At 46.1% G+C, this 21,419-nt stretch overlaps 1 protein-coding gene across 1 annotated transcript in view; it reads left to right on the top strand.

The window, feature by feature from the left end:
- SYNPO2 (synaptopodin 2) overlaps positions 1 to 21,419 on the top strand; it is a 141,973-nt gene that overhangs the window by 95,377 nt on the left and 25,177 nt on the right. Inside the window, exons 2-4 of the mRNA XM_081076787.1 lie at positions 9,520 to 9,671; positions 13,535 to 14,346; positions 16,793 to 18,921. Of these exons, the coding sequence (XP_080932913.1) occupies positions 9,520 to 9,671; positions 13,535 to 14,346; positions 16,793 to 18,921 (3,093 nt within the window). The remainder of the gene's footprint in view (positions 1 to 9,519; positions 9,672 to 13,534; positions 14,347 to 16,792; positions 18,922 to 21,419) is intronic.

A 21,419-nucleotide genomic window follows, 5' to 3' on the forward strand; every position in this document is an offset into this window, starting at 1 on the left:
ATACTAAAGACTTCTCTGATGAGGTCATTGACGACACAAAGGAGTGTGACTTGGTACCTTGTATAATGAAATACTTCAGCATTTGGGAGATCTGTGTAACTCAGTGAATCAGCATTTCCCAAATGACCAATGCTTGATGTAGCAGAATCATGCACGGATAGAAAATCCATTCCAAGTGCAAAACAGACTAATGGCTTTTCATGTAACCAGGTATGAAAAGTCCATCACTATGGTTTCAGATTCCATATGAAAATGTTAAAAACTACCACTTGTTGAGTTTGATTTAGTATCAAAGAAAATGTCCAAAATTATCTGAAAAGGCTACACCCCCCCCTTTTCCAACTGTGTATCTTTGCGAAGCTGGATCTCCATGCACGTCAATCAATAATGTAACAACAGAGTGAAGGCAAAATCACATGTGAGGATCCAGCTGTCTTCTCTCAAACTCAAACATTAAAGACATTCACAAAAATGGAAAACAATGTCACTACTATTGTCACTAAATTAGCTTAGTTTTAGAAAACATGATTATTATTCCTATAAAATATAGTGTATATGTTAACATACCAGTTGTTTTAAGTTTAATTAATGAAGAAAAATTTTAAATGTCTCACTTTTTATTTCCAACTGGGTAAATCCTGATTGCAAGAATCCACAAGAACAAAATATGTATACAATTCTCAATCGTTTTTAAGAGTGTAAATGGGTCCGAAGACCAAAACATTTGAGAGTTGCGCTTTAGGTCACACACTCTTAAATACTGGTGATGGCGGAAATGAAATTCCAGTTAACTAAAGCTTTGGAGGTGATCCTTGAAACTGGCCCTTCCCTGAAAGGAAAGGGCATGGTCCTTGATTAACTTTCCCTGGCCCCTGTACCAGCTAATTGACTCCTCTTTGTAACCAGATCTTTCAACATGTCCTGTGGCTGGGGGAGTGGCAATTGACCCTTTATGTGAAGATGGTAGTGGCATTGTCTCTTCCCCCAGTGCCCTACTACATGCAGTAAATGTTCAGTGCAGTCAACTTAACTTTCTTGGATTAAAACTTTGCAAAATATTTATAAATTTGTACTGTTCACACTTCTTTAATTAAAACCTCAACAAAATTTTTATATAATTCTTTCCCAAATGGAAGTACCAGGATGTATCATATGTGTGTGTGTGTGTGTGTGTGTGTGTGTGTGTTACAGTTTAACAAAGCATAGAATTAGGAATAGAAGAAATTCCTTCATTCTCCTGAAAAGGAAAATGATTTCTGACAACCTAAATGCCTTGTCACATGAGGTAGTACAGAGTAAGATAAGATTTACAGTTTGCTCATAATTTCAAGTTTAGAGCAAAAGAATGAACTTACACATTTTTTTTTGAAAGTCTGTACTCTTTTCATTTGGAGGAAATTTTCACTTCCTGTCTGTCTTCTTTACCTATAGTTTTAAGGATGAACAACTTGGAAAAGAAAAGTGCTTCATCCAGTGTAGTCGAATGCAGTAAAACTTCTGATGTCTAGAGCTGTGGAAAACAGGGCATTCAGGCAGATACATTTTCTAGATATGTGAGGCATTGTCAGTGTCTGACACTAAACAATTTCACTAAAACCACCAATATAAGCAAAGTCTTTAGGACCTCAAACGATGAATTCTAATCCGGTCCCCTTTCTTTATTAATGTGGTAATGCTGCCTGGGATCCAGGGCCATCTCCAGACAGCACGTTTCTGTTGTACCTGTTTGGGATGGTTTCTTTCAGAAAGGTGTCACCTGTTTCCCTGCATCGAATCAGTCTACTAAAGACGACTGAAGCATTATAAATGACTTGGCATAATTATGATGAATACCCATTATCTTACTTGAATGCAATAGAGGCATTAAGTACCATTGAGCATATGAGAGTGTCTTATACTTTCATTAAATGACTCCAGTAGTCTGAGTCCTTTTTTTCTTTTTGTAAGATTTTCATGTGTTTTTAAGTTTTTGGCTTTTACCCCCTTGTTTTGGCATTGTGTTAACTATAACATCTTCCTTTACACAGGATGCATGTTTGCCTCTCCATTTCTAATTTTCTGTAAACCCAAATCAAAAAGCTTATTAGAGTTGTGTGAAATTGGGCAAATAGACTGAGAAAGGGTCCCAGACAATTACAGTGATGTATGGGAGTTACAGTGAACTTTATTTCTTACCGTATTTTGACCACTCAAAAGACTGCTGAGTTTCCTACAGGTTGTTTGGACAACTACATTCTTCTCAGGTGAGGCATCGCAGTCTAATAATGATGTGGTTTAATAGTTGTGTGTGCACTTAATAAACACTCTGAGATTTGAGAAACCCAAATTCTCTCTTTTCTGAGTAGCCCTGGTCAGACCGACTACTTATTTATCCAAACTTTTCGATTTTACGTGTGTTTTTAATGAGTCCTTTTAAAGTATTTTTTCGTAGTCCATATAAATGTTTATAAAATGAATCTGCGTGTAGTTCACAAGCCTTTGTGCAATCCTTCACAATTTAATCCAACAGAAAGCAGACAGGGCCACGTCCCACATCGGCTGTGGTCCATCAGAGCTTTTCTGAAAGAGCTGGGATGTTTACATTCTTAGGAGGGAGAGAGCAGAGAATACCATTCCATATTTGTACTGGGGTGTCTAGCTTCACAGTGGCTGCTTTATAACAGCTCTGAGCAGTTACCCGGTGTCACAGTTCCCACCCATGGAATCACATTGCTATGCGCATTCTTTAGTATGCGGCCCCATTCCTCTCAGAGACAGTTATTTACTCTGGGAATCTCTCCAAGCGGGCTACCGGGAATGCTTTTTACTTTTATGGCCACTTAGTTCCTAAGAATAAAGCCAGTCATCCCAAAGGGAAACGTTTTGCCAAGTATCCGATGTGTGCTAGTGACCAGGGCAGAAATGTTCGTCGTCTTGGACCCCAAACTCAACATGAGGACAGCCTATTGAACTTGAACTGAGGTACTGAGGATAGACTGTCCGAAAAATCTTACTTCAGAAAATCTACCTGCATTTGCACCGTGATCCAACTTGCATATACCATTTGAGTTATATTCATGTTCCAGACAAAAAAATGTGTATAATTGCATTCTTTATTTGCTTCTTCACACACTCATCAGTGCTTTAGTGGGGAAAAGCCTGGTGTCCTTTCCAGAAGTATCTACTGTCCTTTAAAGGATTTGTCTAAGATAGCTGTGCATGTTGATAAACATCTCACCTTATTCCTTATAAGTTCCTCACAAAGCTTTTGTTTCTCTCACATTGGTTTCCCCGTTTGTTCTCTACAATGGCTTTTCCAAACTTCCTTCCTTTTTCATGCCCCTCAGCCCTTCCTTCTTTGTTCTTGGAGATGGTGACCTCATACCATTTACCTGGTGTGAGCTCCTGCTCTGTCACTCCAATCTGTCCTGAAATACCTGCATCCACCTGTTTTTCTTCTTTCCTGTACTTGAGACATAGCTTCCCCTCCTCTTTACCTTCTGCGTTTGCCCTTACTTCTATTAGTCAGAACAAGTTCAGGGCTCATTTGCAGAAAATAGAAACCTCTCAAGTTATTTTGGTCAGAAAGGGATTTAGTAAGTACTTATAGAATTGTTGAAAGATCCGGAAGGGCAGGTTTGAGGCAGGGCCTCCAGGAATGACTTCAAACCCCTGGCTACCCAGGGGACAGGAAGCTGGAAATCAGGACCACAGGCCAGCGCTGGCTCTCAGGTTTCCAACCTTACAGGTCTGGGATGGGGGAGCTGCCGGGGGTACTGCTGTGTGCAGAGTCACATCGCCTCCCACACCCCCACCAGCAAGGTGGACACCCCACGGGCGCAGGCCTCTCTCCACGTGAGTCAGTGCCAAACACAGGCCTCCCACAGCTGCACTTGCTGTGCTGGAACTCTCTCCTACCCCGAGGCTCAACCAAGGGCCCCTGCAACACCAGAGGGAGCCTGGAACGGAAGCTGAGCAACCCAGTCCACTCAGCCACCGACTGTCGGTTTCCTCAGTTGTTCTTCACATTTCTTCTTATCCCATGTTCTAGATATTCTCTCACGTCTTTTCTTTCCAGTTTAGTGTTTGAATTTTTGCACTCAAGTGCGGGATGCCTTTTGCTACCTACTTTAAAGGTTGTCCTTTAAAGGTTATTCTTCTTATTCCATCGGATTCTGGTCCTTGTCATTTGCTTTTGTCCTGTCCCCCTAAAACTGTTATACAGCTATTTGCAATTGATTCCCCAAAACACTGTGTCACTGTAAACATGAATTCCCCACAACTTGTGGGCTCAGCTCTGGTGCTGGGAAACCCCATCAAGAAGTGAGGTTGGATGGCAGAATCTGGAAGCAAGCCATCCGAAGGGAATATTTACTCATTTGTCACACGGTGGCTTCCAACGTCATTGCTGTGCTGTGCCTGACCATCTCTTGGGTCAGAGGAATACAGACCTACCTACCTGGGGCTTCAGTGTCTGAGCCAGCTGGGGAGAGGGGAGCTGATTAAATCCTGTATCAGATGTCTGTGGGCAATTTTGCCAAAGGCCTGAAGTGGGAAACTGAGGAAGGGCCGGGGCTTCAGAAAGAGCTGTTAGATCACAGACTGCTTTGCTTCCATCAAAATGTCTTGACCTCTAAACCTCGTACTTGCTGTCTGAGGTCATCTTTCTCATCCTCTCTTAGTTATCTCTGGGCCCCAAGACTTCCTTCTATGGGTTAAAGAGTAGCCTGACACGCAGTAGGCTAGATTTATGCTGATTTTCTTTTTCATATATTTGAATGGGTAGAGTAGTGGAATTTAAGGAGGAAAGTGTCTTGGTTCTACCACTTACTCTGCCATCTTCCAAGAGGACTCACCAGCAAGTTATACCTGAAAATGCAGCCCATGAGACAAGATGTAGTTTCACCAACAGAAAGCTGACAATATTGACATGGAACAAGGTTCTGTGAAAACACAAATTTGATACTTGCTTTCTATCCAGTTCTCGATGATTTGGAAATGAAATGATAATAAGAGAATAGAAAAAGGAACTTTTTTTTTTCATTTTGCCAGGAAATGGTTTATTCATAAAACTAACTTAGCATAGCTGACACTCTTCTTAGATTTATTCTGTAATATGAAATGAAAATAATGTTAAATTTCCCAGAGAAGCCTTAACTTTCCATTTTTACTTGGTTGCAGTAAACTAAATCTTCCCTGTCAGGGACCAAGAAGCTGTAAGCAATGGAACACAGTATTTGGTGAATATTTATGGGACCAGTATCTCTCTTAGTTCTGGGGCCTGATTAAACTGAGAGACGAGGAAAGGGAGGAGAGTACTGTGTGGGTAGAGTCTCACTCGTCTATCTGACCTGTGAGCTGTGGAGTGCGGCCTCTAGGGGAATGTGCTCTAAGCGAAGGAATTGCACGGCACGTCCACAGAGGTATGTTGTATGGAGACATGGTCGGCGAAAGATACTCATACTTGATTTTGAATTTGTAACGCATTGGGTCATAATATTGACTATTTTCCAATCTTTAAAGAATGTTTAACATATGTCTCCTAAAATAATAAAAGAGGAGGAGGAAGAAGAAAAACACAATAAAACAAAACCTGGTTTATGGACAGAGCAGGCGCGTTTTTGTCACCTCAGCTTGCCCCTTCCATTTCCTCCCTGACTTAGTTCACCGTCTCTGCCAATCGCCACTCGAGGCTCCTCTCTCTTCACTCCAGGTTTCATGGTAGATAATCGAGACTGCTGACTATGGAGGAATGCATGTAGTGGTTCAAAACCCAAGCTCTGTACTCAGATCTCTGGGTTCAAATTCTGGTCCTAGCTGTGTCCTTTTAGGCAAAGTACCTGACTTTCCTGAGTCTCAGGGTCCTAATCTATATAATCTATAAAGTAAGGTGATGGCAGTCCATCTGAACATGTACACGTGGGAGTGCATTTACACCTCTCACTGGGTTTGCTAGAGGTAAATGATGTAAGGACGCAAAGGGCTTAGCATAGTAGGTGCTAAATAAAAACAAGCCACCAGTGTTTAAATATTTGTATTATTATTTCTGCCGGGAAACATAATAGTCTGACTTCTATCTTTCAGCTATGAAACGCATACTTACTGAGGAAAAGACAGACAAAACATTATCTTAGATTAGGAGGAAATAATGCCAACTACCTGGCTAAAAACTGACAACAAATTCAGATATTTTCAAACATCTTGTAGACAAAGTACCAACATTTCACATCTTTTCTCGTTCCTTTCATGTGTGTGGGAAGCCAACAGACTGTCACCCAGACGGCGTCCCTTCCTGTGTGAGCATATGTGTGCCATGGAACTGAACACGTGTTCCCTCCAATCCATTATCCATCTAGAGAGGTCAGATCTATGAGCTCTGTTTCGCATTTTAGAAACTAAATCTCAAGGGCAGCATGTCACTGACCTAAATTCAGAGAGCCAGCTTTGGAGCCACACCAGACCTGCTTCCTTCAGAGCTGAGGTCCTTTCCGACAATGACGTGGTGTAGGAAAATAGGACTGATGGCCTACAGAGAAGACTGTGGATAAAATCACTGAGAGAGACTTGGGCTAGTCAATACTAGATGATTTCTACGTCCAAACTCACTCTTATGACTGGCAGTGTGTCTCACTTTCACAATTAAGAATATTTTTAGGAGTTAGAATTTTTATATTGCATAATTATACAAATTATACAAATTATAAGCATACATAATTATATATGATGTAAGGTAAAGATCTTTTGTACACTAATAAGTGTTTATTCTTCCTACCACACCTATGAGCAGAACCATACTGGTGAAGCTGGTGATTGCGAGGGATATGCTTATACGTAATAGACTCTGTCATACACTCCCTGTCTTAGTAATCCTAATAAAAATGGAGACAGAGGAGTCCATCAGAAAAACCTTTGTGGCATCGAAAGTATCACCATGGTTAACATGATTCTTGAGGGAAAAACGTTTCCTGCTGCTCAGATGCAGAAGGTCGTCAGCAAGACCACAGGGCAGCCAGTCCTGCCTGTCGGCCTCAGAATGTCACCGAGGAGCGCTGACTCCTGCAGGGCTGATGCCCTACCTGGTCCTGCCATCACAAGCTTCCTTCACAGGCATGATGCCCAACTGCACTCTTCCCGTCGTCAGCCCACACACATTTGGATGATGGACAGCTGTTAGATTGGGGATGTTTTTATTTTCCAAGGACCACATCTTCCTCGTGCTCCGCAAATGCATGAAGCTGCTTAAAATCCACACAACTTATTGCTGATACAAGGAAACCCCTGCCCCGACGGAGGTCGGGCCTTGGTGACACCTGTTTCATCCACATAAAACCTCTTTGGCCTCCCAAAGGATGAATTTTCTGTCACTATTCCAGTACATCTGACTCCATTGAATGAATGGATTTATGCTTCAAAAATAAGCTTCATTATCCACTAATCATATTTCAGAAAAAAAAAATTAAACGAAAGAAATGTGAACAAATGACTCTAACCCTAACTTAAATGTTTCCATTGTTGGATGCTGTTTTATCCTCGACTTATTAACAACTATCTCACGATTCTTTATTTTAATAATTTCATGCAAGACAAAACAAAACAAATATACTTCACAGTTAAATAGGTATTTTTCAAAACTAGGTGAATACTCTCTTTCTCAGTGCTTTTGTTGCTTCCTGATAGCCTTGGAAATACAGAGTCCATTTAATTTTTGCAATAAATGAGTGTGTTCTTCCAAAATAAAAAAGAGATTGATTTATCAGAAAAGAGGAAAGGCTTCTATAGATTATAATTTATGACAATAAAAGGATGGAGCCTTCCAGAACAAAATTAACTGAATCACTTCAAATTTCAATAGCATCATTGCTTTGGCACTTAAAGGTATTCTTTTGCTTTCAAGAGTTTCATTTAAAATGTAATGCCCTTGGAGATACAAACTTAAATCTGTATCAGTCAACATATTATTATCATTTAAGACCATTAGCGGGCAGTTGTTAGAGGTACACTGAAATGTGTTTCATATCCAATCAAAAATGAGCTGCTTACCTGGTTTTGACTTCCGACCCTTCATTTTAAGGTGATCAGGGAGGGATCACCTTGTAGAAAGTATCTAGACTGGGATCATGAGGTGTTCTTAAATTTGAGATTTTATGATCACGACATAGTTCATAATAGATGACAACAGTTCGTTGAGAACTATTAAACTCACATTATAAAATGAAACCTAAACCCCTTAGTATCACTCAGGGTCCCAGCAGGAAGTGGGTGCCATGTTCAAAGGAGTAATTAAAGACAACATGGTGCGGGGACTAAGGGCAGCCTTAGCTAGCCAAGAGGAGGACTCTGGGAGATTAAGGGCAGAAGCTGTTACTACCCTGAGGCCTGAATATGCAGGGAGATGGCAGGGGGTGTTGGAATGTGACAAAAGTTAAGGCCCTCAGGCGGGCAGCCAGGCAGGAGCTGTGACTGTCTAATGGGGGGACACAGCCATTGCCAACCCCTGGCCCAGGGGGTGCAGCAGGGACAGTATCTGCCTCACCACACGGTGTCCTTTCTCTGATCTCTTACGGGGTGGAGGGATTCCTGTTGACCAAACCCCGCCAGGAGCCAGCGTGCAAAGGCAGGTTCCTGCGCTGGCAGGAAGCAGAGCTGAGGAGAGTGTGTGTGTGTGTGGGGGGGGGGGGGGGTGACCAGCCAGCAGTTACCCTGGAATGACTCAAAGGGACACAGACCTCCAGCCACTTGTCACTCAGGAGCGTGGGACTCACTCGAGGGCCTGCTCCTCTGTGGTTCTCTTCTCCCAGGGTCTGAGGGTCCTCCTCCAGGTTTTCATTTAGTTCTTGTTCTATCTCGATCTGTGCTAGAACATGAGGCGTCCTTAGAGCAGGGCTGTTTTGATATTTTGCAAAATAATCTCTTTTTCTTTCTTTTTTGCTAAAGGCTGCTTAGTACCAAATCTTGACTAGTTAATTTCAAACAAGAATTTCTCCCTTTAACATAATTTTAATACACTGGCTGCCTAATTTCCCTGTTATGCTGGGATTGCTTTCTGGAGTTCATTCAGCTGTACCGCTCTCCCGCCCTACATCTCCTCCTCACATTCAGTGTTCCACCCAGCTTAGCAATGGGAAAGGATTTTAAAATTTGTTTTAATATGAGAATCATTTTGTGATTGGGGTCAAACTTCACAGTGTGACATAATTGTTTTCAATGTATATTCAATTTAAACACACTACTCCCCCCCATTCTTCTCAATTCTTTGTATCTTATATTCTCTTTCCTCCATCATAGAAACCCGCTCCTTTTCTGCTCCCTTACAACGCTGTCAATTTGGAGTTGACTTTGTGGTACATAATACACAGTGCGTGTGAGGGGGTGAAAGTGTGGGAGGGGGTCTTCCAGGTCAACAGGTGAATATAAAATCAGGGCTGACTTTACCGTCTGCAGATCCATTTAGCTTACCCAAGTTCAAGTTTCTTGGAGACGGTGGCATGGTTTTTACAAGTTACGTGATGCTAACTGTTGCCTCCTTTTTCCTCCACTCAGATCCGAAGCCAGAGCAAAGCCTCTGGGTCTGGGCTCTGTGAGGGCGATGAAGTGATTTCCATCAATGGCAGCCCGTGCGCAGATCTCACCTACCCCCAGGTCATCGAGCTCATGGAGAGGGTGACGGACTCTCTGCAAATGCTCATCAAACGGTACAAACATTACGTGCTTTCTCCTGGAGCAAGATGGGACTGGTTAGCGCTTCTGTTACGCATATAATTTGTCATTTGTGGGGAATTGGGGTGCTCTGTAGAAGGGCAGTAGAGGTAAACAGAAACACCACAGAGTTGGAGAAGTGGCGATTCTAATCCACTGAATTTTCTGGTTGATTGAGAATTAACTTGAAAGTCTTTGTTTCAAGGACTATGTTGAGAATCTTAGTTTGGTATTTAAAAGGAGTTCCTTGGACAGCTCAGTATGTTGCACATAATCTAATCTTTCTAGGTCAAGATTTTGTGGTGGGTCAGGATCACTAAATTTAATTCACAGATTCACAGACAAATAAAAAACCTTTAAATGTTAAACCATTACATTGTACAAGGATTTTTTTATAGAAAGAAAATGCCAAGGAGAAGGAAAAGAACAACCACCATAGAAACACCTTAAGGGCAGCCAGATTTCTGCTTGCCAGGACCTTCAGTAAAACCAGCTTTTGGGTACGGGCAAAAGCTTGTGGTGAGAATCAAGGTTTCGGCCTGTCAGTGCCAGTCACTGGTTAATTGGATTTCTCCAAATCCACGTTCCCTGATAAATTGCTTAAAAAGTCAATTTTAAACGTAAAACCAAAAAACAACAAGAACAATTGCAAAACACTGTAGCATCGACATTTGTACTGTGTGCAACTCACAGTCCAGTCAATCCTAACTGAAGTGGACCGTCGCGTGGTAGTGAGTCCAGAAAGGAAAGCCCTGGGCTCCTGGGCTCCAAGATGTCCCAGGACCTCTTACAGAATCTCAAAGCCCGCCTGGTTTGGCCCTAACTTTGCAGAAACACTATATACAGCATTAAGATTCCATTTCTATGCCAAGATGAACTCACTATGGCCAAAATCTTGTGAAAATAAAAGAAATCTTGTGCTATCTCTAGAATCTCCCACCTCAACATTTACCCATCAAGCCAGAGTTTAAGCTCTCTGGATCCTACTTATTTATAAAGCTGCCATTTGCTTTTAAAAGGAACGTAACAGGAATATTGCCAGGAGCAGTCACAGGGCTTGTCATGAGTGTGCATAAATCTCAGAGCAATTCGAACACTTCCAACTTTGTAAAGGTTTAATCACATCCAAAAGTGGGCGGGGAACTTTTCCAATTTATTCCCTTTTTAGTGTCTCTCCTGAGTGAATGAGGTCCGTTCCTTTGGAACACATTGTGGTCTGGGAAGTCCCTACTAGTTCTTGTCTTGACTACGATGGGTCTCATTGGGAAAGACCTTGGCGGTTTAAAGCTGAGTTTTAGGTACATATTTAGTTTCAGAAATAAGTGGACTAGTTGTCTGCTGCTTTGAACAATTGGAATCGAGGTTATTATTATTTTCTCTTAAGTATTTTGACTTTGACAAAATAAACAATTAATTGATGAGATTCAAAATGGAATCTCAAAATCAACCCACGGGCAATCATCACCATAACCATCTCGCCATCATCGTGGCCACCACCATCATCATCGTCACCATCACCATCATCACCATCACTCTGGCTATCTGAACATTATTTCCTGGAATTAAATACTTCTCTCACTCATATAACTGCCTTCTACACTAGAGGAAAATGGTTTACTTTTCCTGGACTATTGCCCAGAGAAAGCTGGGTCGGACTATCTTAAGAGACTCCTTTATCATTAAGCCTCTATTATCTTAAATTTTAAAAAATTATATAATTGTGTGTTGGGGAGGAAGACACACAATTTTTGTCGACCCTTCTAAGTTCTTCTGACTGCTCTGAAAATTAAATTGACATGAGACAGATTAACAGGAGAAAATAACCAAATTTAATTCTGTCTGTGTGTACGGGGGCCCGAGGGCAAGGTAGGCAGCTGAGGCGTAGGTGCCACCTTGAGCTAAGGAGCCCAGGTCGTGGTTTGGGACTTCACCGGAGAGGAGGGCCATTCCCGTGGAGATGGAGGAGCATGTGCTGGGCACACAAATGTTTGCTGGGCCATGCAGCGACAGTGGGACAAAAAGGACTCCAGGCTGCCCACCACACCCAGCCCACCCAGGCTCGTTGTAGATATCTCTGCGGATGGCTGAGTCTTGGGAACAGGTCCTCTGTCTAAATTCTTTTAGGGACTAAGGGGAAAGGCCAAAGTTTCTTCCCGAGTCTTTTGCTTCTTAAAAATAAAATAATCCACATACCATTTTGGGGTGTCACATTTAGCTTTCCTACACAGGATGCGTAAATTGAGGGCCTGAGCACCTATGTAGACTGAATGGAAATGAGCATTTTAAGGTATAAAGCTTTAATCCCCGGTGTTTTCATGATTTTTATCCACGTGCATCTATTTTACTTCGGCTACCAATAAATGTTAACATTTATCTGACCCATTTGCCTGTATTACAGTGTAAGGCTGGAATGAATTCAGACGACTCTCGTCTCTGTTTTATAACTGACTGCTAACACAATTCAAAGTGATTTAATCTACTCCCCTGCCGAGGCCTTCCTACATTAAAACTCTCTGACCTTTTTGTACCCTCCAATTCAGTCGTATTAAGTGTATTCATCATTTCCTACATAAGAAAGATCTAATTTGCTGTCATCATGTTTTTAAAATACTATATTATAATGTTTGTTCGTTGTTTGTTTGAATCACTGGGAAGCTTTACAGATTACATACTTAGAGAAAGCTGCATTTCATTTGTTTGTTTAGTTTTGTTTTCCTAAATGCAGTCAACAGCAAACTTAGGAGTAATTATTTTGAATGTTAGTCTGAAATTCCATGACCACATAACTTCTAAGGTAAATGCCCTTGAGAATAGAAGGAGGGGCTCACTCCTTCTAACTGACGACCCTGCCTTAGTCAGGGAGCATTTTGAGGGAGGGCGAGGCAGACAGACACCATTGCTGCTTAAAAAAAAAAAAAAAGAAAGAAAGAAAAAAACTTACAAATGTAAGAAACAACAAAGGCATCTCCTACAGCTGTTCTGTGAATGACGCTTCTCTTCTAAAAGCAGTTAGAGTTTAAATTAGAGTTTTAGCAAGAAGTCATTTAACCGTTAAATTGACATTGCTTTTTGCAAATCCAAATGTGCAAAAGCAACTGGGAAAGTTACGGTGAAAATCAAAGGATTGGGATGTAGAGACCTGGGCTCCTTAGCTGAGAGACAGAGGAACAGCTTGACTTAGAGATCCTATAGGGAAAATGCTCAAAGGGACAGGTTCAAACAGAAGAGGGGGAGACATCTCGGATTATAAATACTCCATGACTCAATGATTCATTGTGGCATGGAAAGGATCTCTCTTTACACAAGAGTGCTGGGCTGGGGTCCACTTATTACAAAACACATGCTCACTGGAGCTTAGAAAACAGCTTGTATTTCATTCCTTTCAAGAAAGCACAGTCTCTAAAAGGGTTACTTGAATTATCTGTATATTAATATTACTCTGGAGCTGCTGAGCATGTTTATGTGACTTTATAATGTCCAGACCTAAACTTAGTCATGGAAATGCTTTGTCGTATTGAAACATAGTTTTTGGAAAACAGCCACGTGATTATAGATAAAGGGCATCATGTAGCTGTAACCTGTGCTTTGAAAAAATAAAAGCTGAACCTAGGCTAGATTTAGGTTTCATAATCATTTGTAAGTGTTTTTACTTTGCTTTAAAGGAAAATTTATTAGGGAGATCTTTAAATAATTATCTGAGCATGTTGCCAGTTTTTGTTTTCAAACATGTGGCAGCTGATATTTAGGAGGAAACACTGTGACTGTATCATGTATAATGCATCATAAAAATGTCAGGAAGTTCTTTGGCAGGTGTAAGGCGCTCTGAGTTAACTGTCTGGAATGATTTTTCTGTGTGCAGACCTTCCAGTGGAATAAATGAGACTTTGATCTCTGGAACTGAAATAAAAAACCACGAGCATCTCCCCCAGGAGGGGTGCGTGGAAAGCACCACCCTGCAGATCCGACCCGCCACAAAATGCCAGTACAGAGAGTCCTGCATCACCTCAATCAAGAGTGGAGCCCCCCTCGCCGAGGACCAAGGAAGTGGTCCTGGTTTTTCTGGGAGCAAAAAAGAAGAAACTGTCCTGAGCTACCAGGTGGTCCCTCACATGCCTGATGCCCCAAGAGGACACTTGACCGGGGAGGCTATCTTGTGGGAGAAGGCAGCAGTGGGCCAGCCAGGCCCTGTGCTTGAGCTACAGCTGTCCCTTTCCCATGAGGGACCCAAGGGCACTAGTGCCCCTGTGGTGGCTCTCCTGGGGGCAGAACAACTCAAGTTTCCTGACCCAGGTCCTAACTTACACCAGGGCAAGGCTGTCCACATACACTCAGTCCCCATTGAGGACAAAGGGGACCCCTCTCTGCGGTCCAGCAAGATAATTCAGATCTCCAGTGGCCACGAGCTGAGAGTGCTCCAAGCCAGGGAGGCCGAGGACGCGGGGCTGCCCCGAGTGGAAGTGACCCTCGACTGCTCTGACACTCAGAAGGCGGAAGGGTGCAGGCTTCAGGCAGGAAGCGGGGGTGTGCATGCTCCCTGGGAAGGAGGGCCGTCAGAAGCACCTCCTTCTCTGGTCTCCTTTGCCGTCTCATCAGAAGGCACCGAGCAGGGAGAAGAGCCACGCTGGGAAAGGGATCCCAGCAGACCGCACAAGCACAGAGCGCGCCACGCACGTGAGTCCTGTGGGGGCTGGCGGGGGCCGCCGGCTGGGCGTCTGGAGCTGCTCTGCCTGCGTGGGCTTTTCTTCTGTTTTCTTTTAAAAGGATTGTCCTTATGTCTTTCATTGGCTTTTTAAAAATTATTAATGCACAAAACAGCATGAGACTGTGGAGATTACCAATTGCTGAGTTGGAAGCAATATGTTTGAACTCGGTAGTAGAATTAAATGTTTTTAATGCACTTTCTTGTGTCCTCAAAGGCACAGGAACTGTTAAAGACAATACTACTTTCATGTTGCCTTTTTGGTTTGTCTCAGAGCGTTGTAATATTATTTCATGTCAAACAGCATTTGGGAGCATTTGAAGCGAGGTGGACTCTGAGTTTAAATGTCAAAAACTGTTGAGTCTGCTGCTCACAGGCGTCTGTAAAATACAGGCTCTGCCACTGACATTAAAAGCAGATCCTGACTTTGAAAAACACCATTGTGCAGCTTGATGATGCTTGCAGAAGTGGCTTGATGGACAAGGACATGTGGAAAACCGAGCGGTTACATGATCCAATCCGTCTTGTCAGTCTTCACTAGATTGCCCAGCGTTTCATCTACCTTCTAGACACAGCAGCCAGTCGCCAGGGCCACCAGGAGGCATTTAAATGTCCCTGCTTAAATGCAAGGCTTTTTACAGTGTTTTGTTCTGTTTTACCCAGAGGAGTGATGAGAGAAAGAAGAATGAGGATAAGAATGGCAGTTAGGTTTTATGCTTTTTGCTATTTTCTTTCATTCTCCCCCCCTCACACACAATTTTTGGAATTCCATTTGAGGAGGTAGAAGCTGAGTGGCAAAGGCATTTGGATGTGTGAGTGATACACAACAGTCGTGAACTTGGTTATTCAAAGGAGCAGATTAAGTCTTCTAACCTACAGTTATTCCCTTCGAAGCATATTTTTAGCATAACCATCTGTAGCTTTTTTGGCAAGTGCTGTTGGTCGTTCCATATACTTTACGCATCTGTAGGCTTCTCCACATTGATAGAATTTTAAACGAGTGTATCAAGGCGGGGTTCACATACTTCACATTGGTAGTGAGGTCAGCAGCAAGTGTTCAACTGTGACTGTCAGTTTAACAGTAAGTTGTGCAACGCTAGTCAAGAAAGTCACATTTCTTGTAATTACTAAATTATAACAAGATAACCACACTTTTTGCTGTTTTTCCCTAAATAAAATTTAATTTCCAGTGAAAATATATAACTCCATCATAAAACTACTTACTATGATTCTATTTTATTTTTTAAAAATTAACCATTTTAAGTCTGATTTTTAGTACAAAAAGAGCTAATTTTCAATCATAAAAATATTCAAAAAAATTTCTGAAATTTTCATTTGACTGTTTTGAGGAGTCAAAACTTATTTGTGAATCATGCTCATTATCACTGAATACATGATTATAATTAATTGATGCTATAAATTAATTTGCCATCAATTGATTTTTATACCAATAAAATTTTAAATTTAAATGTATAGTTTTTTTGTTATTTTAAACTGTCAAATTTTTAAACTGTCATTTTAGATGATTTAATTTCTGCATCTGCTTTTACCCACAGTTTTAAGGGTCACTAATCATATAATTTTTAAATTTCCTCAAGATTGACACTTATTGTTGCTGCAACCGAAGTAGTCAGATGTTTTCAGAACAGCAATGCGTTACAGATTTATCTAGAGAACTTTGTAGCTGAAGTTTCTTTCATTCACAATGACCTAGCATTCTGAATTATTATCAATTGTTGATTCAGTGCTTTCAATTACTATTCACTTCATTTTTGAATTTATATTAATTCAGTTTCTGTCAATGCATAGACTTTGGGGGCAAGTCAAAGTAAAAATAAAGACGAAGAAGAAAACATGACTATTTAAAGGCATTACATTAAAACATTGAGCTAAATAACATGTTCTTGTCCCCCGCCCCCAAACACACACTTTTTTGAAAACCTTGGAAATAGTTTTATATTGCCATTGTACTTTTTAATTATGGAAGTACAAGCTATGTCTTAACGGTGATTTTCCTGAAAATGTTATGTCCTTAAATCAGTTCCCTTTTAGTTTTGATTACATTCTATTAACTGAGATACACTAGCCAGTGTTTATTGTTCAAGTATAAGGATCCATACAGAAACAGGGAACATACATTCACATCAGCACACACAAAAATGGATTGGCATGAGCAAGCCAAGCCACGCTCGTTAGAGTTCCGTGCGGCGTTGCAGGGCACTGGTTATCGCTGCACGAGGACGCGTCTCAAGGAGAATGAGGAGAGCTGGGTGGGGTGGCTGCAGCATCCCGTGCCCCGTTCTCAGTAAGCGCGGTTTTCCCGTGTACCCCCGCCCCCGCCCCCCCCAGGGGATTTCCGAGTGGCTGTGCAGTGTCCCCTGAACTCATCATCTCAGTGTGCCTCTGTCCTCTCCCCAGGGCTCCGCAGGAGTGAAAGCCTCTCCGAGAAGCAGGTGAAAGAAGCCAAGTCTAAATGCAAAAGCATCGCCCTGCTCCTGACCGACGCCCCGAACCCCCATTCCAAGGGGGTGTTGATGTTTAAGAAGCGGCGGCGGCGGGCGCGGAGGTTCACGCTCGTCAGCTACGGGACGGGCCAGCTCGGGCGGCAGGACGACGCGGAGGAGCGGGACGGCGACGGCGACGGCGACGGCGCGGGGGACGACGCCTGGGAGGAAGCTCTGCGCGGCGCCAGCGACTCGGACGCGGACGAGGAGCCGCCGTCGGACGCGGACGACAGCGCGCAGGCCGTGACGTTCGACTGGGACTCGGGCCTGGCGGGCGTCGAGCGGAGGCGGGGCCGCGGCGCCGCGATGGAGCTGCTGCCGGCCACGGCGGGCAAGGGGGCGCTGCTGTTCGCGCGCAGGCGGGAGCGCATGGAGCTCATCCGCGCGCAGGAGGAGGGGCGCGCGGGCGCCGCGCACGCCGACGGCCTGGGCGCCGCCCCTGCCGCCCCGACGGCCGAGCGGGCGCGGAGCGCGGCGGGCGGCCGCCCCCTGGACGGCGGCTTCCGGGCGGCGCCCGACGCGGCGGAGGCCAGCAGGGTGCCGCCCGCCAACAGGACGGCCGCGCCGTTCCCGGGGCCCGCGCGCCGCCTGTCCCCGCCCCGCGGCCTGGCGAGCCCCGTCGCCGACTGCCCCGCGCCCCCGCCCTACTCTGCGGTGGCGCCGCCCGCGGAAGCCCTGGCCCGGGCGGCCTGCAGCCCCGCGGCCGGCCCCGCGCAGCCCCCGCCGTGGCCGCAGCCCGCGCCGTGGGCCCCGCAGGCCCTGTACGACTCGCCGGAGCGCCTCGCCTCCCGAGACGAGAGGATCGCCGTGCCGGCCAAAAGAACGGGCATCCTGCAGGAGGCCAAGCGGAGGAGCACGGCGAAGCCCATGTTCACCTTCAAGGAGCCCAAGGTGAGCCCCAACCCCGAGCTCCTGTCGCTCGTCCAGAACGCCGAGGGCAAACGGGGCGCGGGGCCGGGCGGCGACTCGGGCCCCGAGGAGGACTACCTGAGCCTGGGCGCAGAGGCCTGCAATTTCATGCAAGGCTCCTCCGCCAAACAGAAGACGCCGCCCCCCGTGGCCCCCAAGCCGGCCGTGAGGGCCTCGTCCTCGTCCTCGCAGCCGCTCGCGCCCGCGTCTCCGGTGTGGGCGCCCGGAGGGGCCGCCGCCCAGCCTCCCGCCTTCCCCGCGCCCGGCGCATCGCAGGGCGCCGTGGTCTCGTCCGTCAAAGGAGCCCAGCCTTCCTCCGCTCCCGCCCGGCCCGCCGGTGCCCTCCACCTGGCCGGTCCCTTCGGAGGCCCACAAGCAGCACTGGCCGGTCTGAACTCCGCAGCCAAGCCCACGGCTCCCGCGCCAGCAGTGGGCGCTGAGCACGCTGCCGCGGCGGGGCCGTCCCACGAGCTGCCCGGGATGCGCGGGAAAGGGGCCCAGCTCTTTGCTAAGAGGCAGTCGCGGATGGAGAAGTACGTGGTGGACTCGGACACGGTGCAGGCCCACGCCGCTCGCGCTCAGTCCCCCACGCCGTCGCTGCCGGCCGCGTGGAAGTACTCCTCCAACGTCCGAGCACCGCCCCCCCTGGCCTACAACCCGATCCACTCCCCGTCCTACCCACCGGCCGCCATCAAGTCCCAGCCGGCAGCGCCGCCGGCCTCCAAGGCCAGCAAGAAAAAGGGCAAGAAGCCCCTCAATGCGTTGGATGTCATGAAGCACCAGCCCTATCAGCTAAACGCGTCCTTGTTCACTTTCCAACCTCCAGATGCAAAGGCTGGCCCCCCCCCAAAGTCGCCCGCCAAGGTCAGCTCTGCGCCGGCCGCGAAGCAGCAGGCTCTTCCTCCCCGGGCCCTGAACGCCAGCTCGCCCACCGGCCTGCGGGCCTCGTCTGTGTACTCCGTGCCCGCCTACAGCGCTCAGCCGGCCTTCTTCGCGGAGGCCACCTCTCCGGTCAGCGCCTGCCCAGTGCCCGGGGGCATCCCCAGCTCGCCAAAGCAAGAGTCCGCGTCGGCAGCTTATTTCGTGGCGCCAAGGCCGAAGTTCTCAGCCAAGAAAAGTGGTGTCGCAGTTCAGGTGTGGAAACCATCGATAGCGGAAGAGTAATCTTGTGGCGGAAGCCGGGTGTCCACTTTGCTTGAAAGAAATTGTTTGCAGTGTTACTTGAGTCCCCGAGAATGCCTAGCAAGTCCTCCACTTACTTATTTCACATGTCACCTGCCAGTGGGGCCCAAGGAGCATAACACTCTTAATGAGTCTAAATCTAACGCAGATTCATTTAAACCGTATTTATCTTCTTTGCACACTTAAAAACTCCGGGGGCACCCCAAGTAGACATGTGCTGTTGTGTTAGGTAAGCAGGATACCTGGGGCTTATGCGTTAGCCCCGAGAGAGAGACAGTGATCAGCTTAAGCCGAGCTCAGGACACAGCTCTCCGGAACAGGACAGGTGTGCTCCTGTGCAGAACGGCTCCAAGTCGTGAATTGACTGAGATTGCCTTTTTAAGCAGCGCCTTATCTCTGTTGCTAGTGTCGAGAGATAAGACATTCACCGAGGACAGGGATGGCTCTGGTCTGTCAACCTCAGCCAGCCATGTGACACGTAGGGGCGGCACCGGGCATCGGGGCACGTGCAGGTCAGTGAGGGGGTGACAGAGAGGGTATTGGTGATTACTGAGCACGTAGGATGTGTCCAGCTCCCTGCCAGGTGGCTGACAAATAAGAGCTCATTTCAGAAGACTTCTTTCAAGTCCACGGGCCGGGTGAGGAGAGCGCCCGCTAGAGAGTGGTGCCCACGCCCTCCCGTGACTTGAGAAGCTGAGTAAGTACCTCCGCGGCCCATGAAAGCGCACGTGGTTTCCCCAGCTGAGGCAGGCGGTGGTACAGAGCGACGGAGCAGCGGAGCAGCGTGTGGAAGGTGGGGGGCTGCAGGTAGAGGGCCACCTGGAAGCGCGGCGGGTTACGGAGCACAGGGCCTGACTGAAGCACGAGGGACGCAGCACGTGCGTGGAGGCCGGAGCGGGAGAGCGCAATGATTAGCATCCTTTCTGAGTGACCGCACACACTTGTTTTGCTCGCGTTTCTTTTGCCTTTTGTCCACTGCTTGTCCCACTGTTCCTTGCAACACTGTTCTCGGACCTTGACATTATTGTTTATGTCTGATGGACCAGAAGGATTCAGGCAAGGTTACCTTGTAAGTGTGGACGGGTCACACAGCATGCCATCACCCAGCTGGCTCTGAAGTTAGTGTTACTGAGCGTAAACCCGAAGACTGTCCTCATATCTATTTTAAGTCTGAGTCTCACCAACCACGGAAAATATTCAACGTGAGTTAATGTAGAGAACACGAAGCATTTTTGACAGCTCAAAATGACATGCAGCCCCACGTCAGGGGAATACCGTTTCCTCCACACAGGAGAGACGTTTAAAGACCTCTTATAAAAACTTGCCTGGTTTCAGGATACATGGTACCACTGCAATCCTCTGACAATGTCTGTATTCCTGTTCTTTTTCTGCTGTCACTGTCAACCTGCTATATTTTTCACTATCCTATTAAACTATCACTTTCTTCTTTATCTGTTCAATGTATTTTTTAAATTCCTGCCTCTACGAGCTGCTCTGACCTGTCATTTCTCTGATAACGCTCTTACACTGCTCCCAGCACATCTGCGTTTCCTTTTTGTGAGCGTATCCACTTTTCCGTATATTGTACAACCGCAAGCCTAAGTCTTTGTCAGACATCACACACCGAGGAGAATGAAGCCCGCCGCCGCACAGTGGGCTGATGCTTCTGCTTTTTCTCTGGGAAACCTTCCATTGCCTTTGGCGGCAGCCAACCTGGAGGGGAGAAGTACAGGGTGTAGCTCGGTGTCTTACTTGCCTTTTTGGGAAGTCAATTAGGACGATTAACACTGGAGAAGGAAAGAAGCACCCTCTGCGTTATGTGACCCTACGTTTGTATGACTCCTTCCGCACACAGGAAGTCTGTTGCATGCTGTGCATTTTGCGTTCTTTTCTATTAGATCCACCACAAAAGGTGACGCAGGAAAGGAGATCATTTTTGTTCTAACTTTGCATTCTTCACGTAGCATTCAGAGGACGGCATGAGTTAGAGGAAAGATTCGGAACACACAAGGTAATCAGTCTGAGATCATCGGTTCAGAAGGAGCCCGTGATGGTGAGGACCCAGGGGGATCCCCAGTTGTCCGGTGGCCCGTGGTCTGAAGGCATGGGACTTCAGACCCTTGGTGGTTTCCTGCTGGACAGGTGGTGATCTTAGCAGAGCCACTTTTTGGGGTTGATGAGTAGACATGACTAACGTGACGGGGACTGTCGTGGGGCTTCGAAGGAGCGTGCCAGGCATGCAGGCAAAGCGTCCTCAGCTTCAGCTGGGACCTGGGAGCATGGGTGGCATCTGGAATCACAGTTCCACATCACAGAACTATGTCCACAACAGTGTTACCTCACCCCAAGGGAGGCACAAGGAGCAGCTGCTCCCGCAGTGAGAGCTGCCCTGAGCCTTTTCTCCCCAACCGGGAGCCCCTGGGAACCTGTGTGTGGAACGAGCTGCAGGG

Source organism: Rhinolophus hipposideros (assembly GCF_964194185.1).
Source record: "Rhinolophus hipposideros genome assembly, chromosome: 16".
Taxonomy (NCBI): Eukaryota; Metazoa; Chordata; class Mammalia; order Chiroptera; family Rhinolophidae; genus Rhinolophus; species Rhinolophus hipposideros.